The sequence below is a fragment of the Drosophila obscura genome, unplaced genomic scaffold, assembly GCF_018151105.1.
Source record: "Drosophila obscura isolate BZ-5 IFL unplaced genomic scaffold, ASM1815110v1 contig_165, whole genome shotgun sequence".
Classification (NCBI taxonomy): domain Eukaryota; kingdom Metazoa; phylum Arthropoda; class Insecta; order Diptera; family Drosophilidae; genus Drosophila; species Drosophila obscura.
In genome coordinates, this window is record NW_024542752.1 from 797,130 (window position 1) to 825,096 (window position 27,967).

General features: G+C 48.8%; 2 protein-coding genes across 4 annotated transcripts; one reads left to right on the forward strand and one right to left on the reverse strand.

Moving 5' to 3' along the window:
* Positions 1-27,791, forward strand: LOC111076899 (ubiquitin-conjugating enzyme E2-22 kDa-like). 3 transcript variants are annotated; one of them, XM_022370943.2, is made up of 4 exons: positions 1-124; positions 6,161-6,212; positions 26,581-26,678; positions 26,738-27,791. In XM_022370943.2, the coding sequence occupies exon 4, from the start codon at positions 26,753-26,755 to the stop codon at positions 27,395-27,397; it is 645 nt and encodes a 214-aa protein (XP_022226635.2). In that variant the 5' UTR covers positions 1-124; positions 6,161-6,212; positions 26,581-26,678; positions 26,738-26,752; the 3' UTR covers positions 27,398-27,791. The 3 variants fall into 3 exon arrangements, with proteins under 3 accessions (XP_022226635.2, XP_022226634.2, XP_022226636.2); XM_022370942.2 differs by lacking the exons at positions 1-124; positions 6,161-6,212 and adding an exon at positions 24,847-26,014; XM_022370944.2 differs by lacking the exons at positions 1-124; positions 6,161-6,212 and adding an exon at positions 24,847-26,014 and having other exon boundaries at positions 26,594-26,678.
* LOC111076898 (flocculation protein FLO11) lies at positions 828-11,480 on the reverse strand. The gene is given in 7 exon segments (XM_041591940.1): positions 828-1,368; positions 1,439-2,951; positions 3,046-5,521; positions 7,475-7,516; positions 7,518-7,604; positions 8,267-8,674; positions 10,934-11,480. Coding segments are annotated over 6 exon segments (4,716 nt in total). The 5' UTR covers positions 10,934-11,480; the 3' UTR covers positions 828-1,178.
* Positions 27,792-27,967: the final 176 nt, after the last annotated feature.

Sequence of the window (27,967 nt, forward strand, 5' to 3'; positions counted from 1 at the left end):
CCAAACCAAAATGTTGTCTCAAATAGCGTGTGATGTGTGTTGTGTGTCGTGTGTGTGCTGGCAGTTTCGTTGGCTATATATAATATAGAGTAAAGTAAGCCCATATAAATTGTCAAATATTTTGGTGAGATATTCTTTCAAGCAAAAATATATACCATAATCGTAGTAAATCGTCAACATAATCTACAATTGGACTTCTCTATATGTACAACACACCCCTACATGGGAGGGGGAGGGCTAACTAACTAATGCTTCGAAGTTCGAACTCAACTAAATGCTATGAATCAGGCTATAATAAGTATCGTTCGTATGTGTATTGAGACTTTGCTACGACCACGTCGGGACCCATGGGGACAGGGTCAGGAACAGGGTCAGGAACAGGGACAGGAACAGGGACAGGGACAGGACGAGGACAGGGATCTCTAGTATGTAGATATCAAGAGGATTTGTCTGAGCTATTTAACAAACTACACGCACAGCAATACACGTACTTATAGCTATATATATTAATCTGATCCAAGCATTGGATGATTCAACATTTTATCTGGAGATCACATATATGTATATATATAGTAGGTAGTAGTAAAAATTGCCAGCGAAAAAGTTTCTAAGGGAAAATACCAGCCTCAAGATTTGCTATAAAGTGAGTTGTAATTGTTGCTATAAAAAAAAAAAACATATTACCCTATACAATATGTATGTATATATGTTTGTATGGCATGGTGTTATATATCGTAGTACCGAGGCCGAGCAATACATGTGTATATGTAGGTATTCATATAGATTTTAGCTAAATCGAAAGGAAACACTCGTGTGTACTCGTACTCGTACTTTGATCGATCGTCGCGTCGTTCGTCTCTGCTTATAACAACCACACTGCTTGAGGTACATTAAGGATATAGGCCAAGAGGACACGCACACTGCTTAGGCCCTTAGTTTAGTGAGTCGACTTACACATATAGAAAGATTACTGGTGTAGCTACCCTGAAGATCTACCATGAGCCTTGAGCCTTGAGCCATGAGCCATCAACCCATGACTCCAATCTGTATCCAATGCGAGCTAATTGCTCATCTTACTTTCTATCGGGAAATTTTCGATTGCGTGGACTCGATCCGATGTCGCGTCGGGGAAACTCCTCCATTTGGGTCTGTGGATTGGGTAGGACAAAAGTTTGGGGTTAGTTTTGATTGCATCCCCACAGATTGCTGAGTTGCGGAAAATGGAATGTGGAAAGTAATTTCATAATCCATTTGATGCCAAAAAACCTTCGGAAGGTTTGAGCATATCCTTCCAAACTCACCCGTGCTACACCGCTGCTTTTGCTGGCATGCCGCGTTGGGGCAGGCGCCTCCTCGTCCGTATAGACTCTGCAATGGAGGAACAGGATTAAAACAGGATGAACGCCCAATGGCTGGTCGGCGATGGTTGGTTGGTTACCTGGTCTCCGGCTGTGGCTCGGGATCGAGCAGCGGCAGCATGTCCTCACCCTGCTGCAGCAGGTCCACAGATGCCAAGGAGTCGCTGGTCGTTCCAGTGCCCGTGCCCGTTCCCGTGCTGCTGTCCCCGGCGCCCGCTGTGGCCATGGAGGTTTCGCCGCGCTCGGCCTCGTGGCACTCGCACTGGCAGTCCTCCGGCTTCACATAGTTGTAGTGCAGCTTATCGCTGGCTCCTCCAGTGTTCGGATCCTGCGATCCTGATCCCGGCCGCGTCTGGTGGTGGTGATGATGATGATGATGTGGCCCCGAACCGGAACCAGAGCCACCAGACCGATGGCCACTGCCGCACGCCGAGGAGGAGCTTGTTGTGGCCGTGTTACTGGCCGCTATTGTCTCCTTGGGCAGCGTGGTTATCCGCTTGGCCGGCTTGCGCTTCTCCGGGATGTTCTCAAAGTCGATCCAGTGGCCGGACAGCTTTCGCTGTGTGGATGCCTTCGGCTTGGGCTCCTCCAGCCCGATGCCAGGTGGAGCAGAGGCTGGAGTTGGAACCGGATTGGTGGCGGGCATGGGAATGGGAACGGGAACTGGAACTGCACCTGAACCTTGAGCTGGGAGCAACTGTTTGCTGGAGTCCTTGCGCTCCAGATTGTTGGCGCGCAGTCCCTCCTCCGCGAACTCGAACCACGACTTGCCGCTGGCATTGGAGATGCGTCGCGGCGACTTTGAGCTCTGGCCCGGTGCCCGGCCCTCCTTACCCATCGACTCCTTGCGCGGCAGACTGATGCGGAGCTTTTCTCCCCTCAAAGGACCACTACCACCACCAGCCGCTCCTCCTGCGCCTCCTCCTGCTGCAGCCGATGCTCCGTTGTCCAACTCATGGACTCCCACATGCGGTGCCTCCTGGGGCGTCATGATGCCCGTGCAGTACTCCTCCAGGTGCGAGGGATTGAGGGGCGTTGTGGAGCGCGGCCTGTCCACGGGACAGGTCTTCAGCTCCATGTTGGCCCGCTCCTTCATCGGTATCAGCGGCACGCCCTGCGCCCGCTCCTCCGGCAGCGTCGTCGGTATATACGGCAGCTCGTCGTCGAAGGACTCCTGCGACACCAGGCCGGTGCTCTCGTGCTCCTCGATTACGCACACGTTGCGCGGAAAGTGGTGCCGCTTGCCCGGACCCTGCCCCTCCCCGCCCACGGCCACTGCTGTCGTGACCGACGAGCTGCCAGCCATATCGGAGTCACGTTCACTCTCCGACGATTCCACGGGCTCGTGCTCGTCCGTCGACTGCGAGAGACGCCGCTCGGCCAGTGGCGAGGTGAGCATCGGGTCCGGGCTGGCCGTTGGCGTTGGAGTTTCCATTCCCGTTGCCATTCCCGTTTCCATTCCCATTCCCGTTGCAGTTGCAACTCCAATGGGCGTGGCTCTGTCCGTTGGAGTCGGTGTTTTGCCGCCAGCGGGTAAGGGTGTGGGTGTTGGAGTAGTGGGCGTGGCACCGCCAGAGCTCTGCGAGGTTTCACCTGTGGAGAGCAGAGAAACGATTTTAATCGAAAAAGAGTAAAACTTTTTTTTTTTTCTTTTTTTCTTTTTTCTTTTCTTTTCTGCTTTACTCACGTCTTGGCTCGGGGACACTCTGTCGCTTGGGTTTCCGTGGCACTGGGGTACTCTCCTGCTGCTGGGGCTGCTGCTGGGGCTGGTGGTGGTGCTGCTGCCTTCGGCGCACCTCCTTCCCTTCTAGGGGCACATTCTCATGCAGCTTGCGGCGCACATCGAAGTTCTCCAGGTAGCGCGAATGGCGCAGATCCGCCGCCGGGGCCGGGCCCGGACCCTCATCCTCGGAAGTGGGACGCGACCTGTGCTTGGAGCGCAGCACGACTGCCGGATGGTTGCCGCTGCTGCTGCTGGCCGGCTGCTCCTCCTCGGAGCTGGAGATGCCGCGTGGTGGTGGCGGTGGTGGCACGGCGCTCATCTCCGTGCGCCGAATGACAGTGCCTTGCCGCTGCAGTCCGTCGACGGAGGTCGCCGGTCCGTCCGATGCCGTCGAGTTGTTGGCGGACTCGAGCACCTGCTCGGACAGCTGGCTGGACTGGCTCTCCGTCTTCGAGATGCTGAACTGCGTGGAGAAGATCTGCTCCTGGCTGCCGGAGCCGAGTCGCGTGGCGAACAGCAGACGGCGGCGCTCCTTGGCCGCCGCATCCTCGGATTGGGGCGCACTGACGGTGGCCACCGTGTGCACCAGGCGCGGCGGCTCGCAGGCACTCTGCGTGCTGTCCACCGAGGGCAGGCGCTGCATCTCCCCCAGCCCGTTCTCCCGCACTGAAGGGTCCCGCTCCTGCTCGGCCTCCGGCTCGGGCTCGGGCTCCTGGTGGATCTGGGCCAGGTTGGAGGCCCGTGCACTCACCACGGAGCTCACCGATTGCAGTGTCTCCTGCGAGTCCTGCGAGCTGTGCCGCTGCACCTCCAGACTCCAGCCCTTCTCTTTCTCCACCTCCTCCTGGGAGTTGAGCGACTGGATGGCATCCAGGTCTGGACGCTGGGCCACCGTCTTTCGCTGGCCCACAGGTCGCAGGGCAGCGGCGGCCGCCGCCAACTGGCTGGCCGTGATGGTGGCTCCGGATCCGTTGCCGGTTACGGACACGGCGCCACAGGAGGCGGTCGGCGGCTGCTGCGCCTGCGACTGTGCTGCTGGTGGCTGTGGCGGTGTCCTGGCCTGGATGGGCGGCGGAGAGGGCGCTGCAATCAGATTCTGAATGCCCTGCAGCAGGGTGCGGGCCTCGCGCTCTTCTGGCGGCGTATGCAGCGGTATGTGGATGACCCCCTCCACCGGCTCATCGTAGTACCGCAGCCGGCTGCCCGGCCTGGAGCCAGCCGGTGTGCGGCTGCGTCCGCCCGATGATCCGGCCGATCCGGGTGCCGGTGGTGGCGGCGGCGGTGGCTCGCAGCTCGGCTCGATGGGCGAGGAACTCTTGGAGCTCTTGGTGCCATCGGTGCCGGCGCTGCTGCCCCGCTTGCCCGACTTGAAGATGGCCAGCACGGACTTTTGCTTGCTGGGCGTCACATTCTGGGAGGAGCCGGTTGTCGTTGTCGCCACAGGCGCGCCCGCTGAGGAGCGCTCCTTGCTTTTGCTGCGCGCTCGGGCGGACTCTCGCGGCGAGTCCGGCGAGTCCTTGCCCAGCCGGAAGAGGGAGCTGAAGGAGCTCTTGCGGGACACAGAAGTAGCCGCCGGCGAGGGTGAGGGCGAGCGACTGCCCAAGCGCAGGGCATGCCGGCCGGGTTTCGGACTCGCCGTCGGTGTCAGGCGGTTCTCGTCGTGACCGACCCCAGCCCCACCGCCACCGCCACCCCCCTGCAGGCTGAGCGAGGCGGGTGGCTTGGGCTGTCCGGCGGCCAAAGCGGAGGCGGAGTAGACGGGCGTGAGCTGGTTGGGCGCCTCTACCACCCGCTCGTTGGCCGCAATGCCTCTGTCGCTGTACATGTGGTCCGGCCGCAGATTGATGCGGATGTACTCCGTGCCGCTGGGTGTCTTGCCGATGACCATCTGGCCGGGGCTCTTGGTGCTCCTGCGCTGCGCGCCCATGACCGGGACGTTGCTGCCGCTGCTGGTGCGTGTGGCCGGGGCAGGTGGCAGCACCTTGATGCCTTCGGCCAGCACCGCCTGGGTGGGATCGTGCTTGCGGGCCAGCAGCAGCTGCTCCAGCAGCGCTGTATTGGCCGCCACACCTCCGGGCGCTGCACCCGTCACAACGCCGCCACCACCCGGCGCGGTCTCTGCGTGAGTGTGCGAGGAGCTGGCCAGCGTGGAGGCAGTGCTTCCCGCGGCACTGCTGGCACCCTGCTCGAGTGGCTTCGGACCGCAGAAGGAGGTCTCCAGCAGCATGCGATGGGGCGAGGGCGAGCGCGAGACGCAGGAAACGGCGGAGAGGCGGCTCACGGCCGAACCCTGGCTGCCGACGCTCGAGATGCGACTGGTGCGGCCCGAGATGCAGAGCAGAGCGGCCACCTCCGAGCTGGCCGAGTCCTTGCGCTGGTGCTGCTGCAGGTAGCTCTGGTGGTCGTCAAACTTGAAGATGTGCGGCGAGGAGCGCTTCGTGGTCGCCTGTTCGCCACAAAACAGAGAGAAGAGAAGAGAGAGAGAGAGTGGTAAATGAATCAGTGAGAAAGCATTGGCAAAAAAGGAGGAGAAGGACGCGTGGAAAGGAAGAGGCAAACTAGGACACCGCTAAGAAAATCATTGAGCCCCATTTCGTTATTCCGTTATTCCGTGTCAATCGCATTTCTCCAATCTCCGCTCCAAGCCCCCGCGGCTGTCAATCAAAGAGGCAAAAAAAATAATGATAGGTCAGAGCATAGGACAGAGACGGACACAGGAAGCGGTAAAGAGAAGGACAGAGCTGCATTCGATTTTACCCATGCAGGACTTGGACGTGGGACGGGGCTTTGTGGGTGTGACAGTTGGGCGTGGGGCAATGCTGAGTGCAGGGCGGAATTTGTGTCCTTGAGCTATGGGAAAACTGTGTGCAATGGAATCACCTTAAATATGTACACTTGTGTGGCGGTTATCGGTTATCGCTGATCGTGTTATCGATGAACAGCTACAATTTAAATCAAGGCTAAAAACTTGGGTATAAAATCTTTAGACGCGTTTAGAGTTTACTTTCGATAAGTAATTGCCTAAGTATCGACTCAATTCGATAAAAGTTCGATAACCGTATTTTTTTTTTAATTGCAGACAGATAAAATTCGAAAATATGAAATTCTGTGGATTACCACACCCACAACGGGTAAGTACAGAAGAGAATGGCCCTAGAATGCTACAAAAACCACATACATGTCGCGTGCATGACGCCTCACATAGCTGTTTGTCTCGAGTCTGGCTGATAAGGGATTTGTTGCTGTTGTTGTTGGATTGCATTCAAATTCAAAAGGCCTGCCTGCATCCATGGTCCGATGACTTAATTGTAGCCCACAAATATGTGACATTCTATGGGTGTCCTGATTGTACGATTATTGCAACCAATAAAGCCATCAACCAATTGCACAGATAATTATTGAAACATGTTAGCTGTCGAATGATGACTGAACTAATTTCCACAACTGATATGAATGCCAAATTGATTCAATTAAGTCAAAGTCCAACAACAAAATCAACTCGATGAGCGCAACGATTTAAGTGCTCGCATGTTCTGCCTGGAAATCAATGAATGAATGGATAATGATACATATAAGCCAAAGCGGGCAGTGGCACAATATCGAACACTTTAATTAAAACTTTCACAAGTTGGCAAATGGTGCACCTGGCATCTAATTGGCATCGTTTCCATGGACAAATTGGCACTTTTTTCGAGCAAAACTCTTGGCAGCAATTAGGACTGGCCCGTGACTAAACCGTCAATGGGAAACGGGAAACGGGAAACTTCTTAGCAATTAGAGGGGCCGCCCTGCTTGGTCCTGGTTCATCATTCCAAATTGCCAATTGATAACTTTTTGCACAGTTGCCAGAACTTCCAGCGCACGCAGCTGACGGAGAGAGCCTCGCCGTGTCACGAACGACAATGGAAGAAACAGCAACAGCAGAAACAAAACTTTGGCAAACATAAAATTGAAGCGAGAGACAGAGAGATGGAGAGAGAGAGAGGCGTAAAGTGCTGCCCACTTGTCAGCTGTCAGGGCCTTCCTTCCGCTGAAGCTGCCGCTGTTGCTGCCGCTGTTGCTGCCGCTGTTGCTGCCGCTGTTGCTGCCTCTGTTGCTGTTGCTGTTGCGTTTCCCAGGCCCTTGACTGTGCAATATTGCATTATTAATTTAACTTCTGTTGGCGATGCGGTTGCCCTTGCTCCCCAGTTCGTCACTGCCTCTTCAACTATCTCTCGTCCCCGTTAAAGCAATTTCCTTTTTGTCAGTGCTTTCTGCAGCCTCAGTTCCTGTTCCTGTTTAAGGGGAAATGGGGTAGCTGTCCCCCACACAGACGTGGAGTTGAATCAAAGCTCACCTGCTGCTGCTGCTGTTGTTGCTGCTGCTGCTGCTGCAGTTGTTGTTGCTGCTGCTGCTGCTGCTGTTGCTGTTGCATGCGCTCCTGCTCTTCCTTTTTTCTGTTCTGGATCCATGAAGTACAGCTCCTCGGTGGAGCTGCGTAGCTCCAAAGCGCCCTCCTCCCGAAAGCCAAGGCCAATCGTTTCCTGTAGGGTGCCAGTGCCGACCTTCAGAGCATTAGTTCAACCACAAAAACCAGCCAGTACACACACACACACACACATAGATTGAATTTTGGTTTTTGTTTTTTTTCGTTTAAGATTTTTTCGTTTTTGTGGTGATAATGTGGGGGGGGGGGGGGGTTGTGGGTTGTTGTGGGTTGGGGGTTGCATGCAGTTGAGGTGGATCGGGTGGGGCGGTGGATGGGTAGCATACGAAAAGCACACAGAAACAATAGACATCAATCAACAATCAAATATCAACAGCCAATTTGTAATTTGTGTGCAGGATCAGGAGGAAGGTGTAGTAGGGTTTTTTTTTTTTTGGGTTTGGTTTTCACGATTTTTGTTTTTGTTTTTTTTTTTTTTGTTTTTTCGGGCGTTTTGGGGCGTGTGTGTGCATGGGGGAGCGAGCGAGCATCAGAGCGTGTTACAGACAGAGAAAGAGACAGATGTACACACAGATATATATATAGTATTTATTTATGTAGATATCGACAGAGACAGAGCGAATGATAGTGAGATGCGCAAATTAAATATAAAGAAAAAAAGCAGAAAAAAACGTACAAATAATTAGCACAAAATGTTGTACAGTTACTTAACCATAAACGTTTAATGATTAATGGTAATTCCTAAATCACAAGACTCACCTGCTCGAAGACATTCTCGGGACTGCTCTCACGGCTATCCTCCTCGTGATGGGACGAGCTGGAGGCGCGGCTCAGCTCGATCCGTGGCGTTGAGGGTGTGGTCAGGGTGGCCGTGGCACCCCGGTAGCTGGCCTGGGCAATGGGTGGCAGCGGCTGGCCGCCCTCATTGCTGCTGACCAATGTCGTGGTCACCGTTGTCGTGGCCGTCTTCAGTGGTGGCGGCCGCTGCTTAACCACAATCGTCGCCGAGCAGGTGGCCGACGACGATGATGATGATGAGGAGGATGTGGTGGTGCTGCTGCTGCAGGTGACTGCCGGTGCCACAATGCTGGGTGCTTCGCTGGCGCTGCTTCTATTCCTCGTCGTTGCGGTTGTCGCTGTCTGTTTCCGTGCACCTTGCTCCATCATCTGCAACACAGAGAGAGAGAGAGAGAGAGAGAGACACTGTGTTAGGCGGGGGCTTTCCACTTGTACGGCCTGCCAGAGGCAGGCGACTGCATTTTTGCGCAAAACTGATATCAAATGCTTTGACAATGTTTTCTCTTGCATCGGCAAGTCCAAGAGAGCTCTGGGTCTGGTTCTGGGTCTGGTTCTGGGCTCCCTGCGGCGTGTCTCTATGGGTTTTCCGCTTTCCCACATTTGATTTTTAAATGAAGCTTTGTCAGGACCTGGCCTTGTTCGATTGTTTTTTTATTCGTTCGGCTATAATTGGGTTTTGGGTTTTGGGTTTTGGTTTTGGTTTTGGGACTGGCATTGGCTTGCTGTGCTTTGGTTTCGGTTACGGTTTCGCTTCGGGCTAAAAGCAGAACACTGAAACAGCAGGTGGCCTGAATCCCAGTCTCTCAATTTCCCCTTTGTTTAATGTGCACTCGGGATCTATGGGGGGAGGTCGCCCGCTCGGTCGGTCAGTCCGATGGAAAACGGAAATTTTTTTTCCAATTTCAATGAATTTTCAGAGTTCGGTTCGGAGTTTTGCTGCGAGTTTTCCTGACGAACATTAAGGCTCACTTTAGCCAGTATCCCTGTCACTTTCATGAACTTGCTCAAGGATACAACTGCACGCACCATTAAAGGCTTACAAGTAATACCAACTTTAAAGTCTGCACATTCCAGCTCTGCCATCAAATATGCTTTTACCGCAATCCCCCAGGATGCTATCCAGCTTAAAGCTAAAGCTCAGTATCAAGTTATTTCTCCCCAGTACGGGGGGCTGGTGCTCCATTAGCGGGCTTTAGGTTTGCAGGCTCTGAACAAGGCTGTTGATGGATGCGACGCCAACGAGCGCAGGGGCGGTGGCTGGGGTGCGGCGAGGCTAAGTTTACTGGAGCAACAGACTGGGCACGGCACGTTCATGCACGCTGCATGCAACCTATCCAGGGGACCTGCACCCCGCAGCTTCCATGGCATGCATGCTGCACACGCTTTAAAAGCGCTCAAGGAGAAATCCTTTCACACACACGCAGTCACAGAGAGAGAGAGAGGAGAGACGGAGAGCAGTGAGAAGAGAGGACGATGATTGACACATGGCGCCTGAATCGTCGCTGGGAGGCGACAAAAAAAAAAAAACTGTTCATGGCTCTGTCGGGTTGTTGCGGGTGTGTGGTGGTGAAGGGGAGGGTCGTGCTTCCAAGGGGGCTCTCGTAGGGGGGTTCCGTTTATTGTCTCTGCGGGACCTTGGAGCACAAATTAATTTAAAGTTGACTCTCTGTCCCTTTCTCTCTCTCTCTGTCTCTCTGTCTATCGTTTTCTGTGGCAACTATGCAACGATTTCGAAATTGAAGGCAACGCGTGCTGTGGCAAGCAAATAGGTTCGCGTCCTGTTACCCTGCTCCCTCCCCTCCCTTAGTCAACCACTTTATTTTTTTGGTAACGGTGAATGGGTGACTGTGCTTGGAGAGGGGAACGGTACTGGGTTGCCTTTTGTTTTTGTGGTGTACAGAAAAGAAAATACTGCTTTTCTTGCGTTTTTTTTTGTTTTGTTTTTTGATTTTTTGGTTTTTGGTGGAGAAGGCATTGGAGGGGTGGTCGGCTTGGGGGGTGTGTGAGAGGCAGAAAGGAAAACGTGGACATGAATCGTATAGCACGGCAACGAAGAAGGAATAAAGAGAGACAGAGAGAGAGAGAGAGAGAGAGCGAAGAAAGGGAGAGAAAAACGCCTAATTAAATTAATTAAAATTTAAATAAAAAACGACCATGTAAGACAGAAAGAGAGAAGGTATAATAAGAAGAACAAGAATTGGGAGGAGCAAAGAGGAACAGCAGTAGGCGGAGCGGCGTATGGGGACAGACGAAGAGCAGCATACGAGGGGAACATAGAGAGAGAGAGAGAGAGTTCTCAAAGAAGCGGGGGTCGAGAGGAGAAATCAAAGAAAAAGCGAAGAAGAATTGCAGGGCAGAGAGGACGAGAAAGCCGCCTATTGTTTGCCAGCAAGGTGTATGACAAACAAGGTAAGGCCCTCCCAGCGATTGCCTCTCACAATTGTCGCGTAACAGAAGCAGGCAATGACTGGCACAACGGATATGCCTCACCTTGTACAAATACACCTTGGATTGAACAGCGTGCTGTTACCGCTACCTCTGCCGCCACCTCTGCCGCCACCTCTGCCGCCACCTCTGCCGCCGAATTCGCCACCGTCTCAGCCTTTTGTTTACCGTTAATGTACTCACCGCGGACCCAAAAAATATAACTAGATGCCGTTACGCTGCTTCTCTGCTGTTTTTACTCCTCCTTCGCGGGTTCGCGTGTGAGCGCGGGTGTGTGTGTGTGTGAGCGTGTGTTTGAGCGTGTTTGTGTGTGTGTGTGTATTTTGCTTATCGCTTGAACGCTGAACTCTGTCTTATCAATTTTCCATCAATATTATTTTTTTTGGCACTGAACAACAACAAAAAATTAAGAACAAAATTTGTGCCCTCTGCTGCTGCTTTCTTGCTCTGTTTGATTTTCTTCTTAACGCGGACTGCTATCTGGCTATCTTCCTCTGTCTCGCCTCGCCTCGCTCGCTCCCGTTCGCGTTCTCGTTCGCCTCCTAACTCTCGCTCTCTCTCGCTCTCTCTCTCACTCTCTCTCCCTCACTTCACACGCCTGGCTGGGGGCTGGCTCTCTCTCCGTCACGTTTTTACCGTTAGACCGCACGCACGCAGCGTTAGCGTCGTACTGCCGAAAGCCCCGAAATGTATGCTAAACGCTGAATGAGCACAGCGTCGACGGCGACGGCGATTGCGATTGCGACTGCGACTGCTGGCTGCTTCTGCTACTGCTACTGCGGCGTTGCTTCGACAGCGTCGAGGGGCGGAAGCTTCAATTCGAATTCTGCTGCTTTGCTCTGCTCTGCTGTGCTGTGCTGTGCGAAAGCTCGCCCCACAGGCTGCAAAGCTCCCTGGCATCCTGTCAGTGGACTCAGCTGTGTCTACCGTGAAGCTTCAAGAGTCAAGTCCCAGTGGCTGTACAGCGGTGGGCAGCTGAATAGAAGCACTTTGTTAAAAGCTCTTTTCTAATACGAAAGTTGCGCCCTTATTTGAATGTACAATTGCTGCCAGATTCTATTTCTCTTTGCGGGCTTAAAGAGCTCTTACTGCGGCGCTAACCAAAATTTGTACGGCAGGCATATTTGGATCATAATGTATTGGTGCAAAAACTGTGATACACGTGTACGTGAGTGGCTTTTCCTTAGCACAATAGACAGGGCCTTACCGAGTCCTGTTATAGAGCCTTATTATTTGTAATTCACGAGTGATGCCTCAGGAATGCATTCAGGAATGAATTTTAAAGTGTACAGAAGTACAAGTTAATGATTCACTAATAGCTGCAATTGATTAATTGATTTTCATGGAATTTTTAAGTGTATTTTTACTGCAATCTTTGCAAATGGTTTCTAGTCTTCTGCCTGTCACTGTTTTTGAACCTCTCCCTCACAGCTTCCACTCTACCCACTATCTCTCCTTCCCACGAAGCACTGGCTGTACGACGACTCTCCCTTCCCCCTTCCCCCCATTGTACGATGCTTTTGCATGTTTCATTTTTGTGGACTGCTCTGCTCTTTCTCTCTCTTCCCCACTCCCCCACTCCTCTCACACACTCTGACTCTGTGCCTGGTTTCTTTTTTGCTCGCTCTCAGCATTGCCGTTGGGGTGGCGGTGGTGGTGGCGGTCGTGGTCCTCTCGCTAAATGACATTATTTGGAGCACTTCACATTCGAGGCGGATGTGTGCCAAAATATTTTCATACGGCTGCCAAAGCCGTGCCACTTCCTCTGGGCCCACAGTTTGACAGTCTCCGGGAAAGGGGTGGGCCTGGGCGGCGCGTGTCTCAGACAGGGTGTTGGAGGGGGAAGGGCGGTGATGGTTGCTGCCTGGCCTGCTCCGTGTGGTTCGTGTTGTTGCCGTTTAAGGTTCATTTTGTTTATTAGCCAAAAGCGTTTGGTTGCCCTGACTTTTAAGTGGCCATTTGCATGATTTTGGCATACATCCCACATGCCAAGCAGTGCCAACCCGTGCCCAGACATGCCCCCCAGGCCAGAGTACACATTTCCCACGCTCCCTGCCTGCCTTGCCACCCTGCCCCTCTGTCATACATTATGGAAGGCGGAAAGCTTTGGCCAAGCTTTAGCTGATTTTATACTGTGGTTAATTAATTTTAGCTTTGCATAATGTGTGTATGACATGTCGGGGCACACACATGCAATGTGCACGGGGGGAAGGACTGTACAAGAAGGGAAACACTTTTAAAGGGATCCTCTCCCTATCTCTCTCGCTCGCTCTTGTATGGAACAATATATAGGCTAAAGGACACTCACCGCTGCCTGGATGCCCGGCTGCTGTTGCTGCTGCTGCTGTTGCTGCTGTTGCTGCTGTTGCTGCTGTTGCTGCTGTTGCTGCTGCTGCTGCTGTACATTTGTCGTGGCATTGTCCTCAAATGACTTCTCGAACGATGCAATTGGCGCTGGGCCAAGTCGCTTCTGCCGGCGTGCATCCATTCCGTTCCGTTACTGCTGCCCCCAATTCCGTTACTCATTCACACACTGCTGATGATGATGCGGTGGAGGAGGAGGCATGGAAGGGCAGGGCAGGGCAGGGATCCTTCAAATGGTATCAAATCACATATACAGAGAAACGCACACACATTAGAAGGCCATTGGCACGGATTCTCTTTCTTTTCCAACACACCGCACCACACCACACCGCACCCCACCCTCTCTCTTCCTGTTTGACTCTCTCTTTCTCTCTCGTTCTGTCTCTAAAGATCTTTGCAGTGGTGCCTTTTCTCTGCCTCTGGCAACACCAGCAAAAGCCCAACAGAAACTGTTGCAATCACACATCCTTTTGGCTTTTACTGCCCGCATGCCCGCCTGCCTGTCCGCCTGCCTGCTGCCCTCTCTCTCCACGCCATCAATCAATGGGGAATAATTTTTGAAAAATAAACCAAGAAGAAAACTTATATGTTTGCATCGGCAACAAATTACTATTGGGGTGGGGGCCATAGATAGAGAGAGTGTGGAGAGAGTGGGTGAGGCAGAGGGGGGCGCTCTAGAGAGAGGTCAGACATATCGTGTCAATGGTTCATTGAACTATTTGCCTTGCCACACCGCACGCACCGCACCGCACCACACCGGGCCGACAGTGCGAGGCGAGGCGGAAGTGAAATAATAACATCAACAATTGATGAATATTTTAAGGAATTGCGGCAACGGCTCGCGCTTTTCCATCCCGTTCCCCGATGGGGAGGGGGGAGGGGTTGTCAAGTTGTTGTTCAGAATGGTGTAGAGTGGCTAGTACACCCCACACGCCCCCGCTCCCATTTGTTGCATTTGCCTCTAAGGAGGTTATTGGCCTCGGCAAAAGAAACGCCCCACCAACCCCCTGCTAGTACAGTCAATTATCCATAATTTTTCTTTGTGTTGCCATTTTGCTTTGGCTTTCCATACAGCTGGCTGGGACCCGACCCGACCCGACCTCGGCATCCCACATCCGTCATCCAAGCTCTTCAAGTGATTCATTTGCATTAAGGAGGCAAATTGATTATTAATTTGAGCTGGGAACAGCTCATCCATTCTGCCTGGGGTTTGCAGGCAAAACAGAATTATTTGCTTGAAACTATTTGACCTATTTCCCACTTTAGCTAATTATGCATCGGTTTTGTTTTTGCCTGGGTTTTCACTATCCAAAACTCTCCCTGACTAGAAAGGATCCTTTAGCAAGGCACAGCTTTGGGGCCGCACAAGTACATGCTATAATTTCTCTTAAAAATGTTTCATCCGCTCTCAATACCCCAAGTACATCGATTCATCTCCCGAGTTGTTTGCTCCTTTTTTAGCTGCATATACGAGACATTTTTCTTTGCTTACTTTTTGAAGAACAACTGTGTCAAGCAGAAATGATGTGGTCATGCATTGGAATCGGCATGCACTGGTCCCACACCCTTGAGCGGGCCATCACTGCCTGATGACTTCATCGCATCTTCCCCTCATCGAAGCACCATGTCAGAAATGTGCCAAAAGCTGCAGTCCTCTAACTATGTATCTGACATGTTTATAAACCAAACAACTGAAGGCTAGTCCACATGGGGTACCGCAAAAATAACCTCTGCCTGCACACACTCGCACATACATACATATATTTAATGGGGTGTAGAGCTGTCTTCTGGCTTTAGCTTTAACTTGATTTTTCAACACTTCGTAATAATATTTATGGCTATTTTTTTTATATCTGTTAGCTTTAAGGCTGCGCTCAAACTTTGTTCTGGGTGTGTGCGTACGGCGGTTGAGCGGGGTTTGTAAATTTTGGCCCACAAAAAAAAATAAATAAATAAATAAAAAATTGAATTTTGTTAAATTTAAGCAAAGGGTTGAGAGAACTCGTATACAATATTCCCTTTTGCGTGGCACAAATGTGGGTACACAAATGGGAAATACAAAATTGAGCATCCTTGAACAGCGGACACATACATACATACATACACCCTTACACTCTCAGAAGTGTACACACACACAAACACAAGCACACAGTCAATTTTATTGCAGTTGGCTGCCGAAACGCAGCCAAAACTATTTTTATGCCCTAGGAAAAGGTATTATGATTATGAAGAAACTTTTGCAAGGCACACAAGAAGACATTCTGAACGCCTTAGGGTATGTACATAGGTATATGTATATATTCCTGATCAGCAACAACAAAAGAGTCAATCCCATGAGTCATATTTCCAGGTAGTTATTCTTGAGGCCATTTTACTGAACACATAACGAACATTAATTTCATTTGATTCTTCATGATTGAATCCACAACGGATCTCTATATCGTCAGCTGTAGTACATATATGAACGGGCATTCCGTTAGGGTATCAAAAGCTTCGACTCTACAAGCAAAACTTTATTTTTTCGTTTGGGTTTTTGGTTTTTTTGTTTTGTTTATTTTTTTGTTTATTTGGGTGCTTCATGGGAAAAAATTGTATTTCGCAGTTTGTTCTCGTTATTGGGGGCAAGGCTTGACAGGACGAACGGCGATGTAGGGTTGGAGGGTCCTTGCATATGCATATTGATTGCCCGATCTATTGGGAATTTCAAGTTGAAATTAATTTCGTGCAATATTCATCGTCGTGTGTACATACATATGTACATACTCATCTGTGCATACTTAGCCATTCAAAGGGAATTTCTTATTGTTTGTTTAAGTATATCCGCATACATATCAATCGTATGAATCGTTCCGATTCCACTCAAACCACGCACCAATCATTTATTCACTTACCCATTCACCCACTGACTAAATAATCACAGCGACAACCTTGACTTGAGCTTACAAAAGGGTGCGTGGGAGACCGGGTGAGTTTCCATAAATGTACATATGTACATACATATGTATATATGTTTTTAGACTCATGGTATTTATAGTAAAATTTAGCTTTGTCATTGGTGCCACATCCACACCCAACGTTAAGGTAGTTTTTAATAAACTTGTCGGACCACTTTCTCCGGTGCGCCTAAAAGGGTAGTCCCAGGCCAAACTCCTCTAAACAAAAAAAAGCCACACCCCCCCATTTCCGATTAGAGGTGAAGGCAAACGTTTGACCTTCCTTGACGAAAGTCTAATTTTAAAACGTTTACCAGCAATTTTTTATAATTCGCTCAATGAAAACGAATGAACAAATGTCAGTTGAGTGCAGTCAAACGGGTGCACGAATGTTCTTGGGGTTTTTTTAGGGTGAATCGATTCGAAGGATGACTGCACAAAGGAACCAAATATAATACTTACATATATGTATATTTCATAGCATAAATAAGGCTTATGCATAATACAGAAAATCTAGAATGTGGCGTTTGCAATGTGAGAAATAATTAAACATGCTGTCCCCCAGTGGGTGTAAGAAACTATCGAAGTTTTGTATATTTAAACGAGCCTAGATTATATACATTCAGACATACATATGTACATATATTTATGCATAATATAAATATCTAAAGCTTTGCACATTATTAAAGCCTGACAATTCCCACATCCAATTATGAATAAATCCCACCACTCACTCACATGCATATTGTGCATGCCCGCCAATTCCAGCCAAAGCAATGGCCCCAAAAAGTGGGCAAGCTTTTTTTTCTAGCAATTTTCTCTTATACATACATACATACATACATATGTATGTATGTATGGATGTGCATAGACGGTTCTCTTACTATTTTACGGTTGCTTTAAAGTGCTTGGGCCTGCCGTTCACCGTCATGGAAAAACTCTGAATGCATCTAAGGGCGCTCGGGGGCCAGGGCCCAGGATTGAAAATCGATGGGCGAAAGCGGAACAGTGGGAGGGGGCGGGTGCGCACGGCGGTGGCGACAAACAGATATCAGCCCTAAGCGCAAAACTTTGCAAACAGCTTAAAGAGCGATTTCTTAGCCCAATTCCTTACACCCCATATCCATGTCTACTCCAACCCCAAAGGAATTTTTGTGGCAAGAACCATGGGTGGAGATATTTTATACGGATTAGTCCTGAATGAACCTTTTGATGGAATGTACTGTGCAACATTTCTAGAAGATTTTTTAGGCCTCAGTTATAGATACATATAATAAATGTATTATTAATTGAATCTTTTAATAGTTTTCCAGATTGTTTCGAATTTAAAAATGGCATATCCTTTCGTTCATCCATTCCAGTGCACTGGAACCACTGTAGTGGTTCAATTTTCGAAAGTTTTGGACTAGAAATCGTGGAATTAAAATCTCCCCTTTTTTGTTTCGATGTGATCCAGTCTGTCGTAACTCCTCGGCCTGTGCTTTCCGGGCATTCTTCCTTCTCTGCTCTTCTGCCACTTTGGGCCAGAGCAAAAAATAGAGTTTGGAAGTATGTAGACTGTGCCAAAGGCAAGGAGAAAAGCCTTTGGCAGCATTGCCCCCAATGACATTGGGGCGCCTCTAACGACAATGTCTAATAGTCGTGGGGTCTGGGGCAGCGGGTTTATTGCGCGACGTCGCCGCCATCTTCGCAGAAGGGAAGCGCGCAGCGGGCGGCAAAACATTTCATTGACCTCATAAGGAATATCGATAGGACAAATAAAAAGGACGAAGCCAGCAAGGCTTAGCAAAAGGACGAAGGCTTGCAAGGGGGAAAATGAACGGCGGGACATCCCTTACCAACAGGCGGCGGCGGCCATTTAGTGTTCGTGCAAGAGCGAAAAGTATTAAGAGAAAAGACAACAGGACAACAACCAACTTGAAGGCACGAGCACGAGCTACGGTATGCGAAGCATTTGATACCCTTTCAAATACATTGACATCCCAGTACACACAAAACTGCAGGCTGTTGAAAATATCGATTATAAATTGCCTAAATATTCAATTTATATTAATTTTAATACGAGCCTCCCTAGTACATTGAAATATTTGGAATGTTCCAACTTATTATTACAGTTCGTAATTGCATTCTCTTCTGCGTTGCAAACAACAACTCCAAGTGATTCTGCCCGCTACGAGGGTAGCCAGAAAACAGTTATTAATGCCTGCTCGTTGCTCATCGTTTGTTCGTCGCAGTCTCAGTCTCAGTCGTTGTTGACGTCGCCGTCGGCTAAAGAGGCGAGGAGACCAACTAAATTGCTTGTCATCAAGCGAGAGTGCGAGCTGTTTAGCAAGAGAGCGCGCAGAAGGGCAGCGGCAGAGTCAGAGTCTGAGAGTGAGAGAGAGAGAGAAACAGTGGGCGAAAGAGAGGTGGTAGGAGAGGCTGCAGTCATGCCAAACAGCAATACGAATAAATTCAATGAGGATGTTCAATGGCTTTCAAGAATGTAAAAAAAGAAACTGCATAGCACGAAAATTGAATGACGGAAGCGAGAGCCAGAACGAGAGAGTGAGAGAGAGAGAGTGGGAGAAGAAATGCAAATATGTAGTTAGCTATCAAGCAGACAAGTCAGAGTAGACAAGCGCAGCAGAAGTTTACCGGACACAGTGGAGCAAACTAAGCTTGCGACTGTTTTGAATTAAACTTCTGAATATCGAGGGATATTCCTCAGCTACCAATACGCTCATACTCATGCTCTCATGTACACTGGCAGTTCCCTGGTTACAGTCTGCCTGTCATCTGAAAGCCTCACATTAATCCTTCGTAGTATATTCTGTCCTTCATTTTGTGCTTTTACACTCAAGCGGATTATAATAATTAAGCCTCCAATTACGTAGCCGTTTTTCTTTATGCAAAAATATAATTCCCATAGTCGGACGTTCCAATTACTGGACAAAACCACTGCGATGACGGGGGACACAATGTGCCCACTGTCGGACTTGCATGAGCTTTTGCCTCAAAGATGCTTATCAAGCAGCGCAAAGGTGTCTGTGTGTGTGTGTGTGTGCTGGGGTTTGGGTGGGTGAAGGAAGAACAGGCAAAGTGAACACAAAACGTTGCCTTTGATGGCTGGCTTTTGATAAGCGTCAATGACACAGTCGGTGGCGGGGGTAACTACTAGCTGCAGCAACGGAAGAGGATGAGGATGAGGTATGGGTCGGATGGGTCGGTCCGTCGCTGGTTGCAGCCAGTTTCAGCCACTCTCATTATGTCCGTCGGTTCGGTGCGAGGCGAGGTACATATTGTAACCGAGTCGTGTGGGCTGGTGTCGGGGTTGGGGGGTTGAGGCGCTGAGGCTGAGTCATTCCAATTTAGGCCAAGAGGTGTGGGTGTGTTGGCAGAACAGGTGGCTAAGCAACGGTGTTTCGGTCTTTAGTGACTGCTCGCCAGAGCAATGGCGATGCTGAGCTGACCAGGGTGTCTCCGCCCACCCACACCCCTTTACCAGTGCAGCTCTACGCACGACTATGCTAAATACAATTACATACCCACATATGTACATATGTATGTGTGTATGTATGCATGTACATATATTTGGTGCATACTCTCAGGCAGCTGCAATGTCGATATGTCATGTAGAATGTTACTGTAGAACGGTTTCATCCCTTTTGGTATCCGTTCTTTGGCATGATTTTTCGCTAGGTGAAAAGTTATAGAATAAATTCGAAATTAAAGCTACGAGTAAATGTTAAATATTCAGGGGAGCCTGACTTTCCGAATGGTAAGCCAAAAGCAATAATAATATTTCGAAAGAAAAGTTAATTTACGAATGGCAGTAGGGAATTAGCATGCAATAGAAAAGCGAGAAAGAGAGAGAGAGAAAGAGGGAGGAATGTGGGAAGGGGAAGATGACTAATATGGTCGCTCGACTGAAAGTATTTTGGGGGTAGTTCAAAGCCCTAGCAGCCCCAACCCTTCCGTCTTCCAACCAAGCAACAGAGCTCTTCCTTCTTATGCGTTACCCTGGCACTGGGTATTAATTTTTGTGGATCCATTAATATTCAAATCGCATCCAGAATTCTTATACTTACTATTTATATATGCGTGATTTATATTCTCGATCATTTGGAATGTATTTCAAAATTACACAGATCGAATAAATATATTTTATAGCAGCCATAGTGACTGTCCCCCCTTCCTGTTTATTTGATGCTTCTACCAAATATCGGATGAACACATTGAAACCATGGATCTGCGAGGGTATCCAAACCTTCGGACCCTGAGGCTAGTTTTCTGCTGCTGTTATTGTTGCTGTAATAGTGTAATGGCGTGCCGACTGCCATGACTGTAGGTGTTAAGTAATGACACACACACACAGACAGGCGGCAGTAGGCCAAAGGGGAATAGAGAAGGTGACGCGACGGGGACGCGAACGGGGAACAGACATTAGGGTTATTCCATTGCATTGGCTGGGGGCTATCCAATTAATGGCAACTACCGCACCACAAGATGCGTGTGTGGAATGAGCCGAAAGTCGATCCTGGAAGGGCACTTTCTGGGCCATTTCCGTTCAATAATTGTACGAGAACTGAAAGGAATTTTCGCAGTTTTCCCTCAGCGATACAACACACACACCCAACAATAATGCAACAAATCCAAATAATACACCAAAGCAGAGATGCATTCATTTAGTTTTACTTTTAGAACACTCTCCACTTGGCTCTGTGGGTAAAACAGAGGGAAAGATTAATGCAATCTCTCGGAGAACATTCCACTATCAATCTTTTGTTTAATTTGGCAATCAATTTGGACCCATGGAGTGCCAAATAACTGCTGCAGATCGGCAGAACTTGTTTGTGCATCCATCAGAATCTTCAAGCTTCTCATTCTGTGTTTGAATTATAGATACAAATGTGAGCAGGAAGTTTGTTCGAGCAATAATAATAATAAATAAATAAATATTACTAAATATATATACGATTAATCGTTCCGCTCCGACCCATTCTATCCATGAATCAAATCTTCTTAGCCGAAAATACAAATATCACTTAATTTGTATGTGCCATAATGCACATTAAATAGTGTTAGATGTAAATTGTGGGCTATTAGATATTCACTTTTGCCCCCAAACATCCCATAGAATAATTTACTCCCCATATTTGTTTTCCATTAACTCTTAAAGTACGTTCATCCGTTTATCCCTGCACTTATTTAATTCCTTGGTTGGCCAGAGCTACTCCACCTACCAGCTACCGCTTAGCCGTGAATGCTAATTTCAGTGGACTAGCCCCCAAAATGGAGTCGCCCGGTAACAAGCTGGCTTATATAATTGAACCCAGGTTCACCCATTGTTCCATTGAACATCCATCCATCCACATGTGGGTGGATATACATACGACTGTGTATGCGTATGTATATAACACACGTTGGCACACACGCAGAATGATTGTGGCCAAAAACTGCACTCGGAATTCGTGGCATACTTTTTCGGGGTTTTGCCGCTGGAATTCTTGCACTAAAACAAAAAACAAGGAAGAAAACCCACAATCGTTACGGGATAAGCCGAAAATGTAGCACATCTTTGTGGGTATGAGAGTGAGAGCGAGACAGGAAGAGAGAGTGAGAGAGAGAGTGAGTGAGCGAGCAGCGAAGAGTAACGACAGTAACGACGACGTAAGTCATTTCCCCTCTCTCCCATTTACTTCTTTCTGTTTTTTTTTTTTTCGCTTGTGTTCGTTCGTTCGTTCGTTCGCCTTTTGCACTTCGTTCGCTGCTTCTGTTACTGTTTCGGGGCTGAATTCGATTAGAACCGTTAACCGCTCTCGGCGCCAAGCGAACGCCAACTGAACTTATCAGTCAACTGAACAGCGACGCTGCCACGCTGCCGCCGAATGTTTCCATATCCTCATACATATATATATGTACATATGTATGTATGTATGGATGTATGAATGTGTATGTCCCATTGTGTCTGCTTGTGTGTGTGTGTGTGTGTGTGTGTAGGGTGTTGCGACGACAACGAGCATGCAACAACAACATGTCGGACCTTATACATACCAACAAACAGAGAAGTTCCAGCACACACACAAAGGCATATTAATGTAGGGTAAGGTATGCCACACTCTTCTTCGAGTGGCAAGCTAATTGGTCAGCCTCTCTATTGGTCTCATTGTAAGCTAATATGAGAGCAGTATCTACGATTTAACTGACAGATATCAACATATAACATTGATTCACCCTACATTAATACACTTTGGACTCCCCACACACAAGCGAGAGAGAGAGAGAGAGAGGGAGAGAAGAAGCACCACACCATTGCAATGCATTGTTGACTGCACATTTCGCCCATTGCTTCTCTTTTGGGTTCTCCGTTACCTTCCTTCTCCTTCTCCTTTACCTTCTGCAGCTGCAGCTGCATCTATGTATCTGCTTCGACTGCCCACCCACAGCAGTAGCCAAGTGCTTTGGGGAACCGACCTGATTGATACCCTTCCCATCTTCTTCCCATCCCAGCACTCCTTTTGGGCCTTTTGGGTACGGAAACCCTTTATGCTCAGCACTGCAAAGTTGTAGCTTCAAGCACTATACCCGCTGCCAAAGGGTAGCAGTAGAACAACTAAGAAGTACCCTGGAAAATGCAGATTGTCGAAGCGACAGACGAGCCCTGGTTAGGGCAGGGCAGGGCAGGGCAGGACTGGGCAGGGCTGGGATGGTATGGTCCGCAGGGAGGGGCAGACCAAAGCGCAGCGTAAGCTTTTTTGTTGGTGTCTGTTGTCTGGCCGAGAGTGGCTCGAGCATGTTAATGGGGTCGCCATGCCACGCCCACGCCCACGCCCACAGCCACCCACCCACAACCACCTACCCACACGCTGCACTTGCTGTAACATTTACGATTCTTGTGGTTAAATGTAAAATTGATCAATTTTGGTGTCAGGTCTCTTACAGCACTTTTGGCCACCCCCGGGTAAAATGTGTGTGTGTGTGTGTGTGTTTTTTTTTTTTTCCATGGATACGCCATGGTGGGTGGGCTCTAAAGTGTGACTGGCCCGTACCAGTCAACGAACTGACACCCCTCGGGGCTTCCCAGCTAAACTCACCACACACAGCTACGCACCCCTTTCTCACCGCAAAGTATTACTTCGCGGGGATGGGTTGCCTATCTTAGGCACTCTCCGCCAAGCGTCGCTCCCTTTCGCATCTTCTCAGATCGCTCTGGATGCCTACAAGGGTGTCGCAGGCGTTTCCATCCTCGGACTCCGTCATGTAGGCCATCAGCTCCTCTGGTGGTGGGACGAACCCTGTTCTTGGGCGGTACCTCGTGCAGTGGTAAATCACATGCTCCGGATCCTCGCTCTCATGCGGGCACTCGGGACACCGGGGGTGTCATCGTGTCTAAACCTGTGCAGGTCTTCCTGTAGCCTCCGTGGCCCGTCAGGAGGTCAGGTGATAACTCACCTCTCCGATTCGCCGCCATCCATGGCTCGATGTCTGGAACAATCCTGTGGGTCCATCGTCCATTAGTGGCTGTGTTCCACCTTGCCTGCCATGTTGCTATCGACGCCAGTCTTGCCGCAGTCTCGGATGGTCTCTGCCGTTCTTCCTGACTCCGGGCGCTCTGCGTATAGCTGCGTCATCTCCGTCGCTAGGATGTCCACCGGTATCATACCCGCGAGGACCAGGGCAGCATCATCCGACACCGTCCTAAATCCGGACACCACTCGAAGAGCGCAGAGCCTGAGGGCACTGACAGCTTCTTTCGGAGGCTTTGCGATTAGGACTGACGACCACACCGGCGCAGCTACAACAGGATCGAGGCCACTACTCTTGACAGGAGTAGCCCCCGGCCTGCCTTTGGACCCCCAATGTTGGGGAGAATCCTCGACAGGGCTGCCTGCATCCTGGAGGCTTTTCTGGTCTCGAGGTGGGCACGGTAGCTCAGTCGGTTGTCCAGCATCACGCCAAGATAGTCCTGCGACTTAATAGTCGCACTTTCCACCTGGAAAGACGCATACTCCACCTTTTTCCTACTCGTGATGAGGTGTGTGTGTGTATGTGTGTGTGTGTGTATGTGTGTGTGCGTATATGCATGTGTGTGTGTGCAATGTATGCAAGAGAAATGGGCACTAAGCGATGAGGTTGGGACCAAAAGTGGGCTAAGCGACTGTGTTCGAGTGTCTGGGCATCCGCTTGTTTCGGCCATCGCATCGTTCAAACGCCTCTAATTGTTTTCGGCCAGTCATAATGCATTTGAAGGGTTGACTGCCACTGCCACTGCCACAGAGCTGCGAGCTGCGAGCTGCGAGCTGTGTGTGTGTGTGTGTGTGTGCAGGGGTGCAGTTGTGTGACGTGCTGCAACTAAGCGGATGATAAGCTACTGGCTGCATGTGGGAGCTTTGGATGGACATTCCCCCTGGTAAGGTCTTTTTGGGGGGCATTCTGTAATTTAATTTGCATGCCAAATAATCCGTCAGGATCTTATTTACGCAGATGCATTTATGCTACATATATGTACATATGTAGATAGATACATATGTATGTATGTAAGTTCAGATCACTGTATGTATGTATGTACATAACTCTGATGGCTTGATTTAAGGTTTATATTTTGAAGAAATCTTTTTGGCTTCAAATGAAATGGTTTTTTTTTGCCAAAGAAAATGCCTTCAAATGTGAATAATTGTCGTTAAATATTTAAAATAAAAAACTAAATTAAAAATTGAAAAATAAAAATACTTTACACACATTTCTTTGTAGACACCTACATATACATATGTATGTATGTATGTATGCATGTATAGCTCGTATATAAAGTGGTACAATTTTCCAATCAATATTTAATAATTAATAAGCTTGGAATTTTCAGCGCCATTGACTTTATTCAATGTGCGATTAAAATATTTTGCCTGCAGCATCTTAAAGGATATTCAACTGCTTCTTGTCACGATTATTGCATGTGCCTGCTTATGTAAATGGTGGCAGAATCCATTGAAGCGTTCGTCACATTGCACTCGAATTATAATGGAAAATTTTGGCAGCGTATCAGCGTCATTCCGGGGACTGGAGCCTGCACGCGGCTCGCATCTCAGGAGTGTAGGCGTGATCAACAATGTCTGTGGATGACAGCCAGGTGATTGGATTGGATTGAAAATGCCACAATGAACGTCAGAGCACTCACTTGCCAGAAAACCGAACCCACCTGCCAGCCACACTCGAATCCAACGCATTCTCATCGCTTCGTCCCCGTCTTTGCAGCCCCGGTTTCAAGGTCTCCCCAACCTGCTGACAAGCAGAGTTGCCACATAATTCGATTACCGTCATGCACTTCCATGCACTCCACTCCACTGCGCGTCGCATCGCGTCGCGTGACGTTCGGGATACGGATACAAGAAGAGTGGGTGCCTGTAAAGGGGGAGTGCCACATTTCTGGGCACGCACGCAGCACTGGCGGATCAGTGCCAGCGTCGTCGTTAAATGCTGTCAAATCGATGGATAAAGATGTACGTGTATCTGGTGCACAGAAAACAAAGGCAATTCAATTGAAAGCAGGAGGATGATACACATATAAGGAGGTGGGAGGATACCCAGTAGGGGGAGGATACCCAGTGGGAGGAGGATACCCAGGAGGAGGAGGATACCCAGGAGGAGTAAAAAGCTTCATGCCCTGGCGTGGGCTATGGAGGATGGAGCTGACGCTATTTGGCAGGGTAGAACAGGGGAGACAACGCATACCTAAATTTCAAGAAGCCGTTAGCTGCGTTGGGAGTCAGTTATGCAATCTATCTGCGCATGGTGAACAGTAAATGTGCGCTCATACAGCGCACCATACCACACACGCACACACACCCTTCTGCCCTGCTTGCCAACACTAACAGCTGTTTACCAACACTGCGTTCTAGCCGTGTCAATTCCGAGAATTGGAGGCACGAAACATTGCTGAAGTACCTTTCACCCGGTGAAGACCTGTACAGTCTGCGACATAACTTCATAAGTAAGTTGTGCCAGAACAAAATAAATCAGTGAGAGACAAATCATTTTCATTTTTTTTCAAATGAACCCCAAATAAATGTATATTAAGAGGCATTTCAAGTTATTCAAATACAAAAATCAGCGCGATAAGTGAAATTAATCAAGCAAGTTTAATTAATTGAAAAGACAAGTCCCGATTTGGCATTTTGTAAAATAGAGGAAAGATTTTTTCAAATTTTTAAAAATCTCAAATAACTAATTTAAAATACGATGCTAAGTGCAGCTCAGATACAGATTCTTATCCAAATTAACCCAATTAACTTATCCAAACTATATATGACGGAAGAAAAGATAAAAAAAAATTAAAAATTTCAAACTTTTGGATCTCTTTGGGGAAGACTGGACTAAAAAGTTTTTTGTACACTCTTCTAAACAAGTTTTCAATGTCCCTCCTGCATACATTGTTTCTCTCTGTTGTCATAAACAATCTCAACAGAGAGAAATCCTCAAAAATAATCCCGATTATTGATAGTTAGATTTCCAGAATATTTATAAGCTTCGCAGAGTCCGACGTTAACCTATTCAAAGTTGAACATTCTAGAGCAATCAACGAGGGAACAGACCAGTTTGAAAACATCTACACCCATAGCTAGTACAGCGAATATCATCTTCGTGATCTTGTGTCCGTAAGTGAAATGAAAATAAACTTTTGCAATTTAAATTTCAATTTGAATTTCCAATTCAGGCCATAGGGTCGACCATGTGGTCGAATACGGGTGCTGCCCGTGTCCAGCGAGAGATCAACACGGCTATGCACATGAGGAGCGTGAACGGAGAGACCGCGGAGCGTGGATTTAAGCTCTGGTTGATCGACGAGTCATGGTCGAACCTATGCGCCGAGATTCAGGGACCACCGGGCTCTCCGTACGAGGGTGGCGTGTTCGTTGTGCGGATCATCGTGCCGGATACGTATCCGGTCGAGCCACCGAAGGTGGAATTTCGGACGCGTATTTGGCATCCGAACGTTTCGCCGGAATCGGGCGCCATCGAGCTGGACATACTCGGCAAGACTTGGTCGCCCGACATGTCGATCCGGAGCACCTTGATGGCCGTCAAGAATTTCATAGCCAAGCCGGATATGGACACACCCTACGACGAGGACGTGGCTCGTCAGTACATCCTGAAGCAGGAGCTGTTTGTGCTCACGGCCAAGCACTGGACCCACCGATATGCCAGCGGACCCAACAGCATTCCCGAGTTCGTTGCAAAGATCCAAGCCCTCAAGGATCTGGGCATGTACGATTCCCTGGCTCTTTCCATACTCTCCAAAAGGGACTGGGACGTGGAAAAGGTCCGCAGCAACTTTTCATTGAAAAAGTCCCAGAGCGGCGAAGATCAAGCTTAGCTACCAAACCAAACCTCAGGCATCCATTTAGTGTGGTCAATAGAGCCATACTTTAAGGACGTCCTCATCCGCCACAATATTTACTCGAAATCAAACCCACCAATCCTCAACATTAGTCCACAGGGAACGACCATAATGCGCATCTAAATCCAGCATAATATTTATTTTGAATTTAAATTCAATCAATAGCCAATAGCCAACCCAGTCAAGAAATCACCATAATACCATTTCATTTAATGCCACCATTCAGCAGTTGTATCAATCCATAAGCCAGCTAAAGACACGACACAAATATCCTTGAATATTGGCTCCATCCCAAGAGAACAAGACGAGACGAGACGAGCTTCCCAAAGTTGAGTCAGTCGGTTGTTCTCACAGCACACAAATAAAAACACACACCGATCACCAGCCAAACCCAACCCAACCAAACCAAACCAAACAATTTTGAGTGGAATTTTATTTGATTTTGATCTAATTTGGGGTTCAAAGTGAAAGCGCTGTCTCTGGGTTCCAGGTGTGCATAGAGCCACTTTGGTTTACTTTTCAGAGCCACACTTAGAGACGTCATCA

Bases quoted from the DNA above. Each gene is read 5' to 3' on its own strand.
- LOC111076899 (XM_022370943.2), top strand. From the start codon at position 26,753: ATGTGGTCGAATACGGGTGCTGCCCGTGTCCAGCGAGAGATCAACACG.